Genomic DNA, 18,396 nt, shown 5'->3' on the forward strand with positions numbered 1-18,396 from the left:
TATGGTCTGTACAATAACGATTTAGCATTTCTATATGAAGAAAGTGAATCCCATCTACATATTAATGCAACACAAGACAAGCCCCAGAATGAACACAGTGAGGAAAGAAGGGAAAAAAAATTCAAAGAAGAACAGTTTTGCTGCTGTCTGTAGAATGAGGATCCTAAAGAAAGATCCTAAAATCCTCTTTGAAGGCATTTTGAAAACCAAAGAAGAAAGGAATTAACTTCTTTCTCTTATTAACTTCCCTCTTGGTTGATTTGCCAGTGGGACCAGGGTTAAAGACTCTGACTTGAATTTCAGAAAACACCACTGACTCACCCAGAACCCTGCTCAGGTTTCTTAAACTTCTCCATGCTTTGATCTCCACAAATGAGAAGACAGGAGAGCTTCCTTCTCAGGGAGCCTGAAAAGTGACAAGCACAACAGTCCTTGAAGTGAAGGGAGAGCACCCACAGCCCTGCATTTCACCCATTCCAGAGGGAGTGCTGAGCTTAAAGGTCCAAGTTTATTTCCTGGAAAACTTGGCTCAATTGATCCATTTACAAGTTCAAGGCTTTCAAAATGAAGGCTCATTTTAATTTTGAGAATTTTCCTGTTAACAACAACAAATCATCTGGTTCTTCAGTTACAAAATTATTTCTTTTAGCACTTCCTTTGTGACAGAGGAAATCACATGAAGAAGAGACATGGGAGACTTACAGCTAACCACATGTCCATACATCCTGTCCAACACCTGCCTCACAGGAATAACACCACTCACTCCTGTTGCTAGTACTACAGGAGGCACGGAATGGACACATTGTTTAAGCAAGTAATTTTGGGAGACCTTTTATATAACAGTTTTCTAAGAACGATTTCACATTCAGGATACAGAGTGGATATTTTAAATGGTTCCCACTCTTGCGTCAACAGGAGTTTAATCAAAAATTCCTGCTTTGTTAGCTGCCTCACCAAGCTCCCAAATATCAGCAGAACACTTACAGGTCCATGTATTCCAACACTTCTTTGTGCTTTATGGTTTGGGGCCATACCTACATGCTGCAGAGAGACATGTCCCTGCCCATGGCAGGGGCTTGGAATCAGATCAGTTTTAAGGTCCCTTCCAACCCAAACCATCCCAGGATTCTATGGGTTTAGCTGCAAAGCAGCACTCATCTCACAGAGTGTGCGCATGGCTCACTTAAAATTTCTTGCAGGGGTTGCTGCAGGATCTAATTAAAAGTGATTATAATTAGCTCTGTAGTATTTCCCCTCACACTTTTGCATGAGTAATCTGCTGAAGATGCCAAAACTCAAAACACAAGGGGATTTATCTGGGATGCAAAGACATGAAAAAGGCTCCTTCCTCTCGGAGCTGACACCCCATTGTCACATTTGTAGAACTGCCACCGGAAGCCTATAAAATGTTACGTGCCATGAATGTCACGGGCTGAAGTAGCCCAGCCTCAGAAAATAGGATTCATTTGTCTGAAGCCAGGGAACTTGACCACTGCTTCTTTCTGTCCTGCTGTGCATTATTAAGAGGTCACCAGAAACAAAAGCTCTGAAATGGTCTCTGCAGTTCTTTTTAACAGGATCTTTCTCCTCCTTCCTGTATTGAAAACAGGGAAGTTTTTACCTCAATTTAGTAAACATTATCTCCAAGTCAGAGTTGGCATCCAGTGAAATCAGTGGAAGAATCCGTTTCTCTTGAAATCACTTGAAATTCTTTGCTAACACCAAGTTGAAAAACCTGCCGAAGCTTTTTCTTACTCATCAACCAAAGAGCTGGCATTACTCCATCCTCCTTCCCTTTGAGTGGTCAGACATTTTCCATGGCCATTTAACAAATAGCTTGCTGGAAAATCCCCCCACTTCTGCCAACCTGCCAGGTTCTCTCTCTGATGACCCTGAGAGCACAGAGCAAAGTTAAACTTTTTACCAGAGCCCTTTTCCTGGGTGCGATGCAGTAATGTGCCTCTGGAAAAAGAAGAATAGGCAGTTGGCCAACGCAGGAATGCTGCTGCAGGCATGAGTGGTTTATCTTCTGTTTGATCTCTTCTGCTAAGGGATGACAAGAATGGACTTAATAAATCTGCATAAACACATGAAAGAAGCACGAGTCTGGAGTGATTTGGTAAGCCAAGACAACTCTATGTTGTCAGCCTGGATGCTGTGGCATGGTGGAATATTCATGTTATAAAAAACATCATTACAAAGACAGCAGTCGTTCTTTTAGGATGAAGAAGCTCCTAACTAAGCAACAAGATGGAACAAAGTAAGAAAAATTATTCAAATTTTTAAATATTTCCCATGAATTTTTTTGTAGAAATATTTTTCTGATTCCTTTGCATGGAAAAAAGAAGAAATCCTTCTAAGACACCACGAGGTCAGACTGAAGTACCAGGCATGGAGCTTCCTACAAGAACTTTCACTGCTGTTTTAACTAGGATGTCTGCTCCTTCCTGCCTATGTGGCTTCAATGCTGATTCCAGCCTCAGCTCTCTACCCCTCCCCAAGTCTCTGCTAGTGCCACAATTACTTCCATCCTTATCTCTACACCTTACTTGATCTCTTTGATGAGTTATGCAATGTTTATCCACCATTTGATCTTCTCAGATTGTTTCATAGCAACAGACAACAGTGTATGGTGGATATTGTGTGAAAACTCTCCAGCAGAACGTGCCCATGAGTCCTGCTGGTTTCTTGGACAATGTTACGGTCTCTGGAACAATAATGCTGGCTAACAAGTTATCTTAATTTTATGCTAAAATTAGAGCAGTTGAACATTATTTATTTTGAGTCCACTGGTTTTAGTGAATACCAGGAAGGAGTGAGAATGTGTCCCATGCACTGCAACCCCCACAACCTCAACCATGACACTCATGCAGTGGCACTTACAAATCGGAGCAGAAAATGCTGCATGGCAACTACACCAAAGAAAACTTCAATGTGTCCACCACATTCCTTGGACTGAATACCTTCAGTAAAAGGGAAACCCAAAACCTTGGGACTTGGATTCAAAAGAGCTTCTCAGAGTCATAAAGAAAACCATGTTCAAAGACCCCCGAGGTAGTACAGGAGAACACAAAAGCAAATTCCTCCAGCTAAGTCCCCAAGTGTTGCAGTTGGGGCAGCTGCTGCCTGAGCTCCCTCCTGTGCCCCCGAACAGGAAGCAAGCAGAGCAATTCAGGCATTTCTTACCATACCATGCAGGCAGGTAAAAGGCTTAAGTAATGTTTAGCACCCACATTTATTCTGTGACCAAGCATTCCTGAAGTGTCAAAACAACAGCCTGTCTGGTTTTATACGGAGAAGTGCCTAAAAGTACAAAAGTGTCCTGACTTGGCAGTTTTGTAACCTTTCCTGGTAAAGTCCCATCAACTGCTAAACAGCATATTCCCTCTCCCTTGGCAACTGAACCATGTGCTTCACAATCCCTGCACAAGCCTCTGTTTACAGAAGGGTCCCTGAGTCTTTCCTGCGGGCTCTAGGAGAGATCCTGAACTTTGACTTTGTAATCCAGTGTCTTTGTCCCTCACTCTGTAAGGGCTTGCCTAAAGTCTGGTCTCTATTTATGGTGTCTCTTCCCTAGATCTTTTCCAATTTACACATCATCAGTCATTTTCTCATGTCCAACAAGAGAAGTGAAGGTTTTGCAATATGAGACTTCACCAGTATATTCAGATTTCCTGCTGCTACTTAATTTGACTTGTTTGAATAGGTCATTGACTTCTATATTTATATTGCCTGTATTACAAATGAAAATGCAGTGCTCTCAATCAATTTTCAAATTAGCTGCTAAGATTTTAAAACAGAAAGGCTCAAATATGCAAAATAACCAGGCACACACACGTTCACCCATTTCATTTTTCAAAGCACACTTGGTTCACAGGGTAAGGCCACCCATGAGATTCCTGATTTACTTTCTTCAATGTGGATTGGCACACAAAGTAAAAAATGCACTCCTGATCATCCTACAAATAATCTGACAGATTTCTATGTCCACTGCATCATTGTCATACTATATAATATGGGAATAGCCTCCCAAAATTAGATTTCACACCACCAATATTTACAATTTAATTCCTTGCTAAGAAACAAAGGGTGAAACCATTCTTTCTGGCAACAGTATAATCTCAGATAAGGAATATCCCATTCCCCTTCCATCTTCCATTCTAAGATCTTATGCCATCAGCACACAAAGGGGAAGGAAAGGTACGAACTGTTCAGATACATAAACTCCTTCTTACGGGAGAAGCCCTGGAGCTTCCGACCATGTAAATAAACACCTGACTGTTAGAGAAGAGCAAGGACCAGAAACAGGTTCTCTGACACATTTCAAAAATAAACACGGTTGTTCCATCCCCATTATCAGATGTACCTGATCTGCGTCTCAGCAGGGGCCACTTGTCTGAGCAAGCAACATCACGGCTCAGGATGGCAGAGCTCTCGTGACCTTTATTGTTATTACTGTTATCAAGGACATCACAAAACGATCTTCCTTGGAAGTGCAGTTTGGCTCTGATTTTCTGCTGGAGGAAGGATTCCATTTTTCCTTTTAATTGTTTATTGTTGTAGGGATCAGTGCTTTTAAGGTGTTTCATGTTACAGTTTTTCACACAGAAATAGATATTGACTCACTGGAAGAAGACAAAAGCTGAGGAATCTGAAAACAGGGCTCTTGGTGTTCCTAGCTACATCTCCACCACCACAGCCTACAGATGTGGAATTCTAAGGGCTGGAAAGACTTGGTTCTCATGTTAGGAAACCCTTGCTTTCCACTTAACAGTTACTCTGACCACATTCAGCCCTTCAAACCAATAAAGACAGGGAAACAATGGGAACTTCCTTCTCCACTGGAAAGAGCAAACTTAGTTCCAGTGCTAAGGACCTGTTGGCTGCCTTTTCCCTCCTGTTAGAAAGCTCCACTTTAAACTCTCAAAAAAACACTGAAGGAGACACGTTCTCTAAACAAGAAAGCAATTTTTACAAGTGACAAGACAAGAGAAATGGCTTCAGATGCACTCAGGGAAGGGTTAGATATTATAAAGAAGCTGTTCCCTGTGAGGGTAGTGAGGCCCTGGTTGCCCAGAGAAGCGGTGGCTGCTCCGTCCCTGGAAGTGTGGAAGTGTCCAAGGCCAGGTTGGACAGGGCTTGGAGCAACCTGGGCTAGTGGAAGGTGTCCCTTGCTCTGAGGGACTGTGAACCATGAAGCCAGAGACAGGCTGGGCTGTGTGAGGGAGGGTGCGTGGCCTTCCAGGTACCCCCAATCTGGGGGGCAGCCCCCCTCTGCCATTCAGCACGACCACTGCCTTGAGCCTCAGCTCAAGACCCAGGTCTGGGTCAGGTCAGCTGTTTCTGTGTGAAGCATGTGCTGACAAATCCAACCCTGCAGGGAGTACCAAGCTGGTCTGCATTGCCTTAACACCTTATTTCCATTTTTCACAAGTGGAAAACAGAGCATCACAGATTCATTTTAAGCTGTTTTCCTAGATCTCCTCTAAGTTATTTCCCATTAAATGGTACTAAAGGATGTGTTAAAGGTAGGATGGGATGTAATACACCTTAAATATCTATGGCCTTTGTATTTATTACAGATCTCAGGCCTCCCATACAATATGCGCCAGCATCTCCATTCAATGCCAAACATTGTCAACATTCCAACAGGAAGAGTTTATACTTACCTCAAGTTAATAAATCAAAATTACCACATTAGCCTATAGATTTCTGTCTAGTTTAAAGAGGCTTTAGAACACTGTGCAAGGAAGAGAAATTTCCTATTGCTAAGCTGAGGAGTTTATCTACTGAAATAGAGTCAGTAAATAGCACATTAGAGAGAGGCCATTCTGGAATGCAGTTGGCCAGAAATGAAACACCACAATTAGCAGGAAATTCTAACGGTTTGGTGAGAGTGCTCTGCATCACGCTTGCAGAAATAGACCTCAGCTTGCATTTAAATGATTCTCAAAACCAGGCAGTGCTGATGTTCTCATCATGTAAGTAGATTCAAAGCTAACTCTGAGCAGAGTTAAAAACAGAAAGCAAAAAAATTAGCCATTAGCATGGAAAGTCACTTTCACTGCTGTATTTTTATATTCTGTCTCTACATTTTTGGGCTGCAACTTCATATTAGAAGATATCAGCTGCTAAAAATCAAACTTCAGCACAGCACTCTGTCCTTCCTAAGCCCATCCTGCTGCTCATTCCCTGGAGAGCTTTCTCATGTGCTCTCTTCACTCTTCTTGCAGTCAAAGCTCAGCAAGCAAGCAAGCATGAATTTGGGCAGAAGAATTTTCCTGCAGCTTACACAGCAGAAAGCCCCGTGTTAACCTTCCCCATGACCCTCCCACGCACCTAGGCAGGGCACAGTTAGATTCTCAGCTATGTGACTTCTATTCACGCTTTGCCCAAGTGTTGGCTAATTTGGGAACACGAGGCCAGCACTGGCAGAAGGAGAGGAAGTGTTCTGGGGAGCCAGCAGGTCTGCAGACACCTGCCAGGCAGAAATCCCTGTCCCGCATGGCTGGCATCACCCCCCTTTTCCGACTTGGGATTAGTGTGTCATTTGTGTGCATCAGCTCTTCCCAACCCAGCATCTCCAGCAGCTGCCAGAGGATCTTCCCAGCCCACCAGGCAGATGGCTCTGTGGCTGGGATGCCTATCCAGTGCTAGGCACTGGCACTTGGCAAGTGGCTGGAATCCCTCAGCAGGACTATAATAAGCACAGGGCATGACTAAACCTGAAGTGCTGTTTACTTTTCCAGAGGCATCATGACATAATGCATATGCCACAAAGAGCTTGAAAAAAAATGTGACCCACATCCTCTTTCAATTCCTTACCCCTCTCCCAGCAGCATCTCATCACCCACAGCCAGCAACCCAAGCCCTGGGGAGCTGTTTGGGAGGCAGTTCCTGCTGGGACAGGAAGGCCAGTGTGTGGCCCACGACCAGCACAAAACAGGGAACTCAGCCTTGTTCTGTCCAAACAGCACCAAGCAGGTAGAACAGCTGGGAGCACACTCTAAAAGCCTCAATAGAGCGACACCTTGCACCATGTCACTGTTTACTTTCAGCTGTGCTATCAGCACTGGCTACCATTGGCTCCCAATAGTTGTCCTAATAATCCTTGCACAGACATGAATAAGGAAGGCTTTGAATGGTCAAGTCAGGAATTTTTAACAAGGACTGCCAGGACTGTGAGCTGGAAGGGCAGGGTTAGCTCTCCCCTGAATGACAGGGGGCAAACCAGCCATTTGTGACATCCTTGGCACTTTTTGCAGTTGTAGGGATCTATTTTTCCTCTTCCTTTTTGCAGGCAGAGGAAACAAAGTGCTGGATGCATAACTACACCTGAAATGGTACATCTCAGTCAACCCTGAGCCACACTCAAATTTCTGCAGTAAACACTTCATTTTCTTTGGAAACAAGTCATTTGCAAATATTATCCCAAACCGGTGAACAAAAATAAACAAAGGAGGCAAATCACACTCCTTAAAGCAAGGTATTCTGACAGGTGATTTTACAATCCAGAAATCCCACCAGCAGTATCCTAAACCTGTGCCCAAAGTGCTGATGCAACACACATATGCACATGTGTAGGCACATACACACAGATCCAAACTCTTTATGAGAAGAGCAACCAAGTGAAAAGAAAGGAATTTTTCCTTTCTGAACTCACATACACTTTATTAAAACTGGATTTTGGAAGCATTCCAATTCTAATTCCTTCCTCTGAAAAAACTCCACGTCTTAAAAATACACAGTATATCATAAGCACTATTTCACTTGTACTTTTAACTCCTAACCAGGCAGGCAACTACCAAAGGCCCTGTATTAAATGCATGGTAAAAGGCAGATAAAATGACATAAAATAGTCTGTTTCAGTTCAAGGAAGCCAACAGTCAAGTCAAACAACACACAATCTTTTTTTTTAAAAAAAGCCTTCAGTAGTGAAGGTTTTCAGTAAGTTTTGAAGAAGTGTCCTCCTCTTCTTCACTTATAGAAAGAAGAAAAGGTCAAGCCTTTAAGCTATTTCAGACTGTGTGCCTGTAAGCACTAATCATATTAAAATCCCCTCTTGACCAACATCTTTGTCAGAAAACTAGGGCAAACACCATTTGGAAATCTTTCTGCTAAAAGCACTTTCCTTCACGACACAGCTTCAAACCATCACCTACAGCCAAACACATTCACATGACCTTCTCTGACCCCTCACTCCCTGCAATCCCCACTCCCAACAGTGTCAGCCTCAGCAATCCTGAGACTTGAACCTTGCAATTCTGCTCCTTCCAGCCAACAACTGGAATGAAGTTGGACCAGGCATCTCCATGGGAGGACAGGATCATGTTTCTCTGAAATGCTTCAGTTTTGATGTCAGTAACTACGTGAGCTGCGCACACATGTAGCTTTCCTTCTGGATTTATTACCCCCTTACATCTGGAAAACTGTAGATTTTGGTGAGCAGCTTATTTGCAACCACAAGCATTTGGCTCTGAAAGCTCAGAGCCACCAGTTTAGACCAAATCTTCACCTGGCACCTTTCAGACTTGGGTTTTTTCCAGACTGGTGGTGGCCATACCTGTTTGCCCACCTTGATGAATGTGGTCTCCCACATTCTCACAGCTAATCACACTGCTTGATTTTTCCCTTCTTGACCAGGAGGTCTGGGTTTCTCATAAAGCAACACAGCGTTATCACATGTCACCACCGTGCTATCAGACTGGAATCCTAGACCCTTACCTTGTTCAAAGAGTGGATTTCCTGCGGAGCTCCTCACCGGTACAGGTCAAGCCTCTCAGGTAACCAGTGGTGGCCAACCACAGGACGAGAGCTCCATCCAGTGGTCCCTTCTCCAGCCAACACTTACCAGAGCCGTGAATTCATTTTGCATGTGCTCCTTTGGAGACTATCAGAAACTCCAAGGTGCTTCAGCTCCCCCAGTTTCCATCATGCAGATTATTTCCCATTAGAAATTGGGCCTTTGTATTAAAGGGGATAAACCCCAACATGGACATCCAAAACCGATAGTAATTTCTGAAATGTTACAGGTCTGCTTTCAGACAGCACGAGATTGCTTCCCCCAGATACCCATCCCTTGTGTATTCTCCTGAGCCCTTCAAGTCATTACTTAATACAGATCATTCCAAGCAAAACTGCTGATGTCTTAGAGCCAGCACACTTCCTCAGCAGCTCCAGAAACCAGAGTGAGAAAGGGCATGTTAAATAGCAGTGTGAGTTTTGGAGCTATCATTGTTTCTACCTCACTGTTTCTGGGACCATTTTGCTCCAAAGCCTGGAACAGTGGGCCATGTCCTCCCTCCAGAAGGCAAGTCTGCTCTGAGGTCAGACAATCCTCTCCCTAGTGTACCCTCACAGTGTTTCTGGGAAGGAGTAATGCCAGCTTGCTTCTGCTGTTCCACTTGCTCTAATTTACCTGGGACAAAGGGTTATCTCTCTGATCTTTCTGTGGATGATGTAACAACAGGTTGAAGGAAGACAGTGTTAGACTGAATTCCTCCTGGGTGCCTTATAATTAGAAGGCACAGTCAGAACGCTGTGGCAATAAGAGAGGTTGGCTTTAAGTAGCTGAGCCAAAAGACAATTTTAAAAAATGGCAGTTGTATAAAAAGCAGAAATAAATACTGTACACTTGTTGTGGAAAGAACTGGCGTGATCTCATCTCTAAAGGGATTTAGGTGCTAAATTGCCTCTGCAACCAATCCAAACATTAAAAATTCCTGAGCTTGTGAAGGTAAGTGCAGATTTAATAATAACATGTTCTTTATCTAAAAAAAAGACTGTTTTAAAAGCCATCTGTAATTAATTGCTGACAGGTCTCCAAGTTAAACCCTTTGTAACAGCAGCAGTGTCCTGTTGTTAACACCACATCTCACACTCGGCAGGGACCAGTTTTCCCTTTCTTCTGTGGCATTACTCAGGCATGGAAGAACCTGAGAGTCTAATCCCACTTTCCCTTAGCTTTGCAGGACCTCAGAGGTTCTTCCCACAAGATATTTTCCCACCAGCCCAGGCCACACTTACTCAGCCCCATTCCAAAAACACTGGACAATGTCTGTTTACTTTGACACCAGAGAACCAGTTGATATTTTTCCTCTCTTCCCGTCATATAACCATAAGCTACAAGGGCCCAACTAAAATATTAAGTCATGTGTCCTGCTGAAATGCACACTGGGTGTGGCTCAGGCAGAAAGATCCACCACAGCTGTAGCCATGGACTCCCCCCCCTTACCTGTGATGCATTTCTGCTCCTTCCTTGTGCTTCTGGAGCAAGTCCCTTTTCAGCTTCAAAGCAATGCACAATGGAGGACTGGGAGAGTCTCAGATATTGCTGGCCATACCAGGAGCTGCAGGGGCGCCTAGAACAAACAAAATAGATTATTTGTCCTGTGCCCAAAGGCCTCTGAAAAGGCCAGGGCCACGCTGCAACAAGAGGACTGTTAGTTTCTGGGTGAAACAGTCAGCAGTGGGGCTGAGCCAGGCTGGACCAGGCTTCAGCTTCCAACATCTCAATTAGCTGTGCAGGCCCTGAGACTCTGCTGCAGGTGCATTCCCACCAGGACACCAGACCAGCTTGTTAGCACAGAGCAACAAGGGTTTTTTTCTCTCTGTAGCCAAGGCAGGCAACTGTGGGACTTGAAGAAGGCACTTAGTTGGTTATTGTGTCACAAGCTTTCAGCCTTCTGCTCCTGTCCAGCCTTGCTTATCCACCAAACACCTCCATCCGCTAACGAGTGGAAAAGGGAGGAAGGACTCTCTAGGAGGTGGATAAAATCAGGTGGTTTGACCACTGAGGCTAAAGCTATTTTGGCCATCATTAAAGCATCAGCCAGTCCATTTCTAAACCACACTCAGGGGAGAAAGGAAAAAGTCAAAGACAAGGTTGCAGTAGGCAGCGAGAACAAGCAAACTGCCCCACAACACATAAACACACCCCCAGAACTGTTTAATTTGTGGGCAAGGCTGGGAAATCCTGAAGCTGAGCACCACAGACAATTCTCAGAAAGACCAGTGTATCAGTTCAGGAATTTCCAGGATTTCCTGGAGTTGGCAATGGCCTGGGTAGAGAGCCAGGCTTTTGCCACGACAATGGGTACTGTAAGGACCCCCCTTCCAAATCTACACAGTAAAACTGGCCTTACATGGGCACACTGACACCCGCTGGCCCTCAGCCACCTGGGCTGGGCAGGCCAGCCTGTTAGACAGAAAAACCTCAGAGAATCTTCCCAAAGAAGAAAGGCAAAACCCAGATCCCGGTTGCTAAAAGATTACAGGAACGGCAACCATGAGACAGCAAAACCCAAAGCCATAATGAGCTGCAGGGATTGCTGAGCAGTAACTGTGCTGTGTGTGTTTCAGAGCAATACTCTGTGTTTGGAATCACTGTGACTGCACACTCTGGCTAGATACTGCGGGCACTTTTTTCCCCAGACACGATTAAACCTTGAAGCTGCTGCTAAAACCGATGCAGGATGTGGCAAAATCTGTCAGGAGTCTAGAAGCCCTGCTCCTTTTCAAATCCAAGCATCACTGAGAAAACAGAGTGACAGTTTACAGAGAGAGGTGTCAGGAGAGTGAGGTGACATCTCCTGATGACAGCAGGTGTCATAGACATCCTTTTCACTAAAATCCTTTTTTTAAGATTTTTTCCTTCTGGGAAGCTGAGGCCCCAGAAACAAGATGCAAAGAATAGATTGTCTGCTGCTGTGGAACACAACAGGTGGGTCTGTGATTGGTCTCCTGTAGAAGTTTTGGTTCAATGACCAGTCACAGCAGAGCTGGCTTGCGGAGTCTGCCAAGGCCAGCTTGTGTGTTATTTATTCTTTACTTTACTTTTCTTAGCTTAGCTTAGCAGCTTTCTGGAAACTCTCTTTTCTTTTCCTTTTTAGTATAGTTTAAATAGATGTATATATCATAACATAATAAATCAAGCCTCTGATCATGGACCCCATCTCGTCTCTTCCTTCACCCCAAAAACCCTTGTGACCACCGTCACAAGCAGGACATGGGCTTAAGCCACATCACACACAGGCCTCTAGTGAGAGTCAAGAATGGTCCTGGGCTGCGCCAGGTTACATTGAGTCAGAGGGAGAAATAAATGAAGCATGTCAACACAGGCTGCATCTTCCTTGTAGGGCAGATAAGGAGAGTGCTGGAGGGCTCTCAGCAGGGAAAGAGCACAGTTGGCTTCAAAAAGTTGTGAAATCTTTGCCTATTTCCAATCAGTGCCTCAGTGATGGGAAAGAATGAGCAATCATTCCTGGACTGGGAGGAAAAAACAATTAGCTTTCCCAAATCATTATGGAAAATAAACCCAATAGTAAGTCATACGAAACCACCATCTGCCCAGCAAACCTCAAATGACACAGTAAACTTGGTGAGAATCTCATGGAAGGAAGCTCCTTTTGCTCCTTTCCAGCTAATACCCAAACAGCTGGTGGAGTTACTCGTGAGTCACCCAAATCCCAGTTACACCAGTTAACCTATAAATATAAGGAAGAAAAACCTGTTGTGAGGAAGGGTTCAGTGAGTCTCTTGGCAAATTCCACACTTGGGACCATCACACCATCGCTATTTAAATAGAACCCCTCCACTCCCAGAAGCCAAACTCCATGAACATGTCAAGCAAAGCCACCAAGTCATGGAAAATAAGGAAAATACTGGCAGTGGGTAGGTTTAGAAGAGGTATCAGGAAGGAATATATTCCCTGTGGGACTGGGGAGGCACAGGCTGCCCAGAGAAGCTGTGGCTGCCCCATCCCTGGAAGTGTTCAAGGCCAGGCTGGACAAGGCTTGGAACAATCTGGGATAATGGAAGGTGTCCCTACCCAGGGCAGGGGCTGAAAGAAGATGATCTTTAAGGTCCCTTCCAACTCACACGATTCCTTGATTCCATGATTCAGGAGGATGGAGTTGCAGAAGAAGATTACAAAGGGTGCAGGCTCCCTTTGCAGCAAAAAAAGACAAGGAAATTTTTAATTTCTTAGCAAATACAATTGTGTATAAATAATAAATTCTGTGCCATTAGTGTGTGGGAAACTCATTCACTCGAGCCAATCTGTGATCAGCCCCAAGCTCTACTAGAGAATGTTTTGATGTGGCCTGTTCTATCAAAAGAATTCCAGAGTTCAGCAAAGCCACTTTCAAGTTCTTAAATAACCTTTTAATGACTCTCTACTGCCTCCTAACTTCTTTCAGCCACTCAAAACATGTATCACACATCCAGCTTTAAAAAAAAACAAATAGATGAACACTGATGCCCAATTTAATCAGAACATTTGCTGCAAATCCCTGGAGATGAGGTTGTGCAACACGCTGCCAGAGGCAAGGAGCACACTGCCGTGGCAAGCAATTTGTAACAGCAGTCAGGACAAGTGAAGAAATCAGCAGTGGGGCTGGGGTGGAGATTTTCACCAGCCTCGAGAAACACTCCCTGCTCTACATGAATTATAACCAAATGCCTTCCTCACAAGGAAGTCATAACACCGTTTCCTTTTCTTAGGTAACATCTAAACATGCCCAATTCCTTACCGACAGCAGACAAGCAAAGAGCTCTGGGGTGAAATGGATCTCTCAATATTAGAGCAATGCCAACTTCACAGAGGCTGTTTCTCTCCGTGTTATTTATATTTGCAGTATATTTTTCATCTTACTATCCCAACAATACTGGTTTTACATTCCCAGTTCTTTTCTTCCAAAGCACTAAAAGTCTCCTTGATGCCCCTTCCTTCCAGAGCAGAACCTGCCTGCAGGGTGAAATCAACTTTCTCACAGAAAAGAACTCTAGACACACACTTTTTTTGAGCAGCTGAATGGTACCTTAAACATCTCCTTTCTCCATCTCCCATCAGTGACTTGTAAAAACTGAATGCACTTGCAGTCCAAGCCAGCAGAATTCAGTTACCAAGAAGGGAAAAAGGAAGAGAAAAACCACAAAACTCATATCCAAAGGAAAATACAAGCATTTCAAATTTACGAGTGTCAGAGGAAACCACCATCCTAACCTCTTTCATTAAACATTGACAGAGTGCTCATCTGCATATCTTAATCTCAAGCAAACAAACCCAAGTTTGGAGTCAGGTGTGTTTAGCTGGATTAGAGATTACTTTCCCTCTCACCCCACCACATTTAGGGCATGAAACAGAGATGAGAGCCTCAAAAACACCATCAGGTTTGGGACTGATGGCTCTCTCCCAAGTCCTTTCTCAGCATGTTTTCCTGACTGGGAGATGCTATTAAGAAAACAAACATAAAAACCACAGGCTAACTTGGTGGGTTCCTCTTTGACAATACACCATGTGCCAGGGGGAAAAGAAAACAACAAACCTTCATTCTCTTACAACATGTGCTTAGCTAAGCCCCAGTTCAAATAAACAGCTGTGCCCAGACCTTGCTCTGGGGGCAAGCCTGCGCCATGAGCTCAGCACACCTCCACCTTGCCCGATGCCAGCAAAGGGTTTGTAGGGTGAGCACAGCCTTTCCTGCTGAAAACTAACTCTTACTGCAAGAAATTATTCCAGCTTTTCCATGCAAAACCTGCACTGACAGAAAGAGCTTTTTAACCAAAGCAACCGTGCCAGCAGAAGACAGAAGACAAAAGAGGCTGCCAAGTTTGTAATGGGCTTATTTAGTCATTAACCTGTTTACTTGCCAGAGAAAAACCATCAGTAGATGCCCTTCAAAGCAGTTCTTATTCACTGGCTCTGTAGGGATGTAAAGGCCTGATCTCACAAGCACCAGTGGAGCTTTTCCTACACACACGACCCTCGAGTGGCAGCACTGCCCTGGGTCTAGACAGGGAGCTGACGTGGCAGAGCACGACTGAATTCATCACCACAGTAGGCTCACAGTAAGCCTCCTCAGCCCCATCAGCCATCATCTACGCAGAGCAAAACACCAAACACCTCTCTTGGGAGGTGGCTGGGACATCCAGACCTTCTAGAGAGAAAAGCAACAACATTAAAATTCCTTGAGGGACTTACCCTTGCCTTTGTTCTGCCACTGTTGCTTCCTTACAAGTCCAGCAAGCAGGAACCAGCACAGAGGTTTTGCTGTGTCACTGGCAAGGCAGGAACTCAGCACCCACCTGCTCTCTGAGTGCTGAAGCTTTGGCAATCACTCAAGGTAACAGGTTAGCAGCATGGAACATTCCTAACCTCCACTCTGTCCCTCTTCCCTTCCATCAGATATGGCTGGGAAACTCCACACACTGCAACAGCTCTTCAGGCATGTCTTTAGGTGACATTTCCCACCTCTCAGTATAATTGTCAGCTACAGAAAAACAGGTCCATTTTTATCCTTCCCTCCTTTAGAAACAACAAAAACCCCTCACTGCTGAGCAGACCTTTCAGCATTGTGCTTCCAAACCTGGAAGTAAAATTCCATCAATCAATTCACTCCTAAAGTCTATAAACCTGCTTGGTCCAGTCCCTGCTCACCTCATTCCCTCGGCACGTTATGTGACGTACTCTGCTGTATTCAGGTCACTGCCTGCTCCCACCCCTCACTCGGGCATTCCAGTGAGAGACACACTGCAGTTCAAAGCAAGAGTTCCATCCAAGCTAACTTCAAGGGCCAAAGGATTTGCAAAAGCTAACAGAGAAAGCTCTCAGAAAGCTGACATCAGTTCCATAAAATCATCTCACTCCTGTAAAAGTGGTCTAGTGCAACACTAAAAACTAGTAGCCCACAAGTTTCAAATTTGACAGTTAACCTGGGCCTCTAAAAAAAGCTAAGAACCCTCATTTTGACCACTGAGGGACCAAAATCCCCATGCTGTGGATGGGAGTCGCCTGCTGTCACTGTGCAAAGCAGAGGCACTGATGCAATGCTGCTGTTGGATGACAGCAATGTGCAAAGCCCACACTGCTGCAGGAGCAGAACCAGTGCTTGTGACCCTGCTGGAGCACAGCCCTGCCAGCCCCAGCCTGTGTGTCCAAGCCACCCCAGCCTTCGTTCCCAAGTGGATTGTGTACAACAGATCTCCATGGATTCTATTTAGAAAGAGCCTACCTCAAAGCCACCCTGCAAGTACCTCAGCCTCACCCCAGATTACAGCTGCACTCTTTCCTGTAAGGACTCAAAGCTCCCCCATCTCTATGATCTGTTTCTTGGTTTGATTTCTGCGGAGCTACTTTGAAAATGAAGCTTCAATAATGAACACGAGCCAAAGATCCAATCCAAGGCATCTCATTCTCATATCCTGCCAGATGAGTAAAATTGTATGAGCCATATCAGAAGAGAATCAGCTCTACCATATGAGCATCTCCTCGTCCAACATCTGTCTCATTGAGAAGTCTATTTCCCTTAACATCTATCTCAACCTCTGCTCTTTAAAAAACAGCAACTGACAATTTCCCTCTAGCTCCTGCCATCCTCCCCAGCCACTTCCACAGCAGCTAAAAGGTTAAAAACACAGCCCAGCTCTCAAGGCACATCTTGCTATCAGCAGTACAGGTGCTGCTGTGACTCATGGTCACAACAGCAACATGTCCAAGACCTCACACTGTCAGGCAGTCACCACTGGAACCAAGGACTTGCAATTACTGACAGTTCGGGTATTATTTCAGATTAAAGTTCATTTTTATAAACAGACCACAGTCCCCTTAAAAGTAAACCCCCAGTAATAACAAAAACTTAAACCAAACTACATACTGTAATTTTTTAACCAGATCAGACAGGGCACTGAAAGGTTTTGGGTGTTGTACTGCCAAAAAAAACAAACAGAAGTCCCCAAACAAAACATCCTGAAACCAAGAAGCAGAAGTGGAAATCAGTACTTACATGAAGAGGCCGAGAATTCTAGGGTCTACATTGAATTTCAAGACTTAAAGTGCTTCCTACTGAAAGAAAAGATCATTCAAGGGACATCCTATTCCAGCCAGCAGGAAATGTCGTAGGACAGATCTAATCCCCTACACAAATGTCTTCCAGGACCTGAAGCAACTACAGTTACCCGAGACAAGGATCAGAATGGGAACAGCCAGTACTTTAGCCTAAATATCCAGGCTCAGAGCTGGGAAGGGGAAATGACAGCACAGTGCAGGTATCCCCATCCAACACAGGTGCCAGTGTAGGGAAATGAAATGCAAAGGCTCAGTCCGTAGGCAGCGGCTGACAGACCAGGAAGGAGAACTGCCTTATATTCCAGCACCAGAGACAAGCAGAGGAGATGAGAAAAACAAAAACACCTCAAAGGCAGCGCAGCAAATGCGGAGACAGAAAATTCATGACAAAAGTGGTTAAAGGAAGGGTTCCACAAAAGGGCTTTGAAAGATCCAGAGATCTTCAGCCTGTGCTGCACAACAAGCAAACACAATTGCTACATTTCCAGCAGTGCTTTCTGACCTCCTGCCAATATGATCCCAGCTGGATTGTACTGGCGATCCCAGAAGCAATGCTAACAGCAGTCTTTAAAGCCAACAGTGCAACCAGATGACGGAGGTTCCTCATCTGAGGGCAACTGGCAAGTGCAGACCGTCAATAAAACATAAAATGCAGATGCATTATCACTTTGAGTGTATCATGGGTGAGCAACCTTGGGACAAAAGGAAATTTTCAGACAGGAAGAGCTAGTGACTCATCTCCGGCATGGACAAATTCCATCAGTCCCACTGCAGGCACAGGCTAAGTCTAAGTCACTAAGAGATCTCAACAAAGGCCATTATTTACATACCTAAGTAACAGCAAGCGTGTATCACAGGAGTTAAAGCATGCAGGACAGCCATGACACTTGGCAAACACAGTAAGAATTCCTTCTGAGAGTGTACCGTGCCATAACATCCCCAAAGCTCAGTGCCACCTATCCTAAAATGCTGAACAGGCTGGGAAGCCACCAGCAGAGGAACAACCACTGTCACACTGTCCTTCCAGGAAAAGGCTCATCCTGTGCAGAAGCCGTGGGTATGTCAAAGGGGAGAGTAAACCTCAGCAGGAAAGAGCTGAAATTGTGAGATGAATCTATCCTCCACAGCTGAAAGTCCAAGAATAGCAGGGGCACTCATTAGCCATAAAAACCTGAGTGTAAGCGCATGTACAACAGCATGAGGAATGCTGACAATGGAGGGCCTGATAGCTCCTAGCCTCAGGGAATCTCCCTTCACTCTTCAACAGCTCAGACTGCTCAGTTCCACAGAACAGAGCTGTATTCCTGAACCAGACTGGTTAAAGCAGCACAAGCTGCACCAAAACCCCCACTGGAAAAAGCTCTTCAGTCAGTTGACATGAGCCCACTCTCTAGACAATACACAGCAGAGACAGCAAAGAAACTTTGGCAAGGACAAGCACACCTGAAACACCTACACAACTACACTGGACCATTGCAGGAAACCCTCGGGAAAGCAGCACCACTGCAGATCAGCAATGAGACCTAAAAAGCCAAGTCCTGCTCTTTGTG

The 18,396-nt window shown here is 44.8% G+C and overlaps 1 protein-coding gene across 2 annotated transcripts in view; it reads right to left on the reverse strand.

The window, feature by feature from the left end:
• SLC4A4 (solute carrier family 4 member 4) overlaps positions 1-16,798 on the reverse strand; it is a 148,292-nt gene extending 131,494 nt beyond the window's left edge. For both annotated transcript variants that reach the window (XM_030947296.1, XM_030947294.1), the window contains exons 1-2: positions 16,785-16,798; positions 10,235-10,361 (exon numbers count right to left, since the gene is read on the reverse strand). In XM_030947296.1, the coding sequence (XP_030803156.1) occupies positions 10,235-10,245 (11 nt within the window). In that variant the 5' untranslated portion in view covers positions 10,246-10,361; positions 16,785-16,798. The remainder of the gene's footprint in view (positions 1-10,234; positions 10,362-16,784) is intronic.
• Positions 16,799-18,396: the final 1,598 nt, after the last annotated feature.

Source organism: Camarhynchus parvulus, chromosome 4 (assembly GCF_901933205.1).
Source record: "Camarhynchus parvulus chromosome 4, STF_HiC, whole genome shotgun sequence".
Taxonomy (NCBI): domain Eukaryota; kingdom Metazoa; phylum Chordata; class Aves; order Passeriformes; family Thraupidae; genus Camarhynchus; species Camarhynchus parvulus.